General features: G+C 31.4%; 1 protein-coding gene across 1 annotated transcript in view; it reads right to left on the reverse strand.

Moving 5' to 3' along the window:
* LOC117119636 (MAM and LDL-receptor class A domain-containing protein 1-like) overlaps positions 1-2,185 on the reverse strand; it is a 25,510-nt gene that overhangs the window by 7,936 nt on the left and 15,389 nt on the right. Inside the window, exon 5 of the mRNA XM_033264468.1 lies at positions 1,844-2,008. Coding sequence (XP_033120359.1) covers positions 1,844-2,008 — 165 coding nt within the window. The remainder of the gene's footprint in view (positions 1-1,843; positions 2,009-2,185) is intronic.

Raw genomic sequence — 2,185 nt, forward strand, 5'->3', positions numbered from 1 at the left:
TTTTGAATATTAATTAGGAGCTTATTTGCATTGAACCAGGAACCAATTTTTTAAAACTCATTATTAAACGTATTGAACAAAACATTGAGGTCTTCATTAGAATAAAAAAACGTAAAAAACGTAGTATCATCGGGAAGGACACCAACTGGAGGGTGTCACTAATTCTACACAAGTCATTAACATATATTATGAAAAGTAACGGTCCCAAGACCGACCCTTGTGGCACCCCACAAGTTACATCCCTCGTCGATGATATACATGATCCAACAGAAACAAATTGTTTACGATTATTCAAATAACTTATAAACCACTTTAAAGCAATACCTCTAATACCATATCTAAAAAGTTTTGAAATTAAAATTTCGTGATTAACAACATCAAAAGCTTTTGATAAATCTAAAAATAAACTTAATAGAAATCGTTTATTTTCAAATGATTTAGTAATGTTATTAACGAGTTCAAGTATTGCATGACAGGTTGAGTGATTCTGACGAAATCTATATTGATGGTCATTTAAGATGTTAAATTGATTTAAATAATTAGATAGTCTTTTATGCATAAGTTTTTCAACTATTTTTGAAAAGATAGGTAGAATGGATATTGGTCTATAATTTGATAGTGAATCAGTGTCGCCTTTCTTAAATACGGGAATGACTTTGGCCATTTTTAAAGTATTTGGAACTGTACCAGATGAAAAAGATGAGTTAATGGCGAATGTTAGTTGTGTAATGATGATTTGAGATACACATTTTAGGGTCCTAGGAGATAAGTGGTCATAGCCAGCACCTTTGTTAGTATCTATATCATGAATTACTGCTAATACTTCAGATTCAGAAGTTCGTCGTTCAAAACTGGTGCCGAATCAATGTTTTAGAGCGACCCATCAGAGCCATTATTAATAATAATAATATTAATAATTGGCCGCAAATATAGTAATAATATCTAATAATATTAATAATTTTAAAAAATACTTAGACCTACTCCCAGAGCTACTCATAGGAGCTAAAAACTAATTTATTTTAGTTCTCAAATATGCATATTCTTTATGTTGATTTATTAATTAAATTTTTGTTACAAGGTATTTTACAAAATTTATTTATTTATTTATTTTTTGTTGAATTTTCTAATTGATTTCTTGATAATTTTATTTCTTGATTCAATTCTTGCTTATACAGTATTTAAATATTTGAAGATTAAAAAATATATATATACTTTCTATTACCGAATTTTTCATTGGGGCCATTTTTACCTACCTGTCATATGGGGCCATTTTTTCCGGGGACATTTTTTCCGGGGCCATTTTTCCGGGGCCATTCTTGCCTACATTCGACAAAACTACTGCATACCCTCATTAAAATATTTAAATCGTTCGTCGCATTCTGGTGATGTCTGGGGGTCGATTGTATTACTTTCGTTTTTGAATGGTGCCTTCCTTAGGCTGTATTTTTCCATTCCACTAAATTTTATGATGATTTATTCATTAGATGTTTATTAATCTTGCCTAGCGGAAAGAGCAATGTGCCCTAATGCGACTAGCGATTACATGATGATGCTGCAGGTTCTCCATCGAACTCGGCCTGTGTATTGTGGGTATTCATAAAGGGCGGACGTATGCACTCTATGAAGTGACTGCTCTAGTGTTTTCTATATAGGCCTAATTGTCAACTAGATTGAAGATGAGACTTAAGAATGATATCAATGTAGTTGGTTCATATAGGTATAATTTGATAAGTTGATTTGTTTTATAATTTAATTGATTTTTTTTGTTAGTATTTTCTATTCATATTCAAAATTAATTTACAATTTTACAATAAACATAAATTCAGTTATTGATTTCCGTTACCTTGTAAAGTTCCGTATGTGTGGTCATATGAAGGGCCAGTATTAGATGAAGGTGTCCTTCCAGATCTTCTTGTCCAATCAATGTCGTCCGTTCTATCTTGTACGAAGTTACAAACACTTGCATCTTCAAAATCACATAGTGAAAAAGCAGGAACATCGCCCAGAGCTGGCTTTCAATTAATAAATAAAAATGAAATATTTTTATTATCCGAATTTCCCAAGAACGCATCAACAGGTATAAGCACGTAAACACTGACACGACCTCAAAATGCACATGACCCAACAACAAATAAATTTTTAAAAAATAGGTCAAGAAACACATAATTTTACATAAAGGACAAAC

This window comes from Anneissia japonica, unplaced genomic scaffold (genome assembly GCF_011630105.1).
Source record: "Anneissia japonica isolate Jap-2015-1 unplaced genomic scaffold, ASM1163010v1 scaffold287824_len104088_cov138, whole genome shotgun sequence".
Classification (NCBI taxonomy): Eukaryota; Metazoa; Echinodermata; class Crinoidea; order Comatulida; family Comatulidae; genus Anneissia; species Anneissia japonica.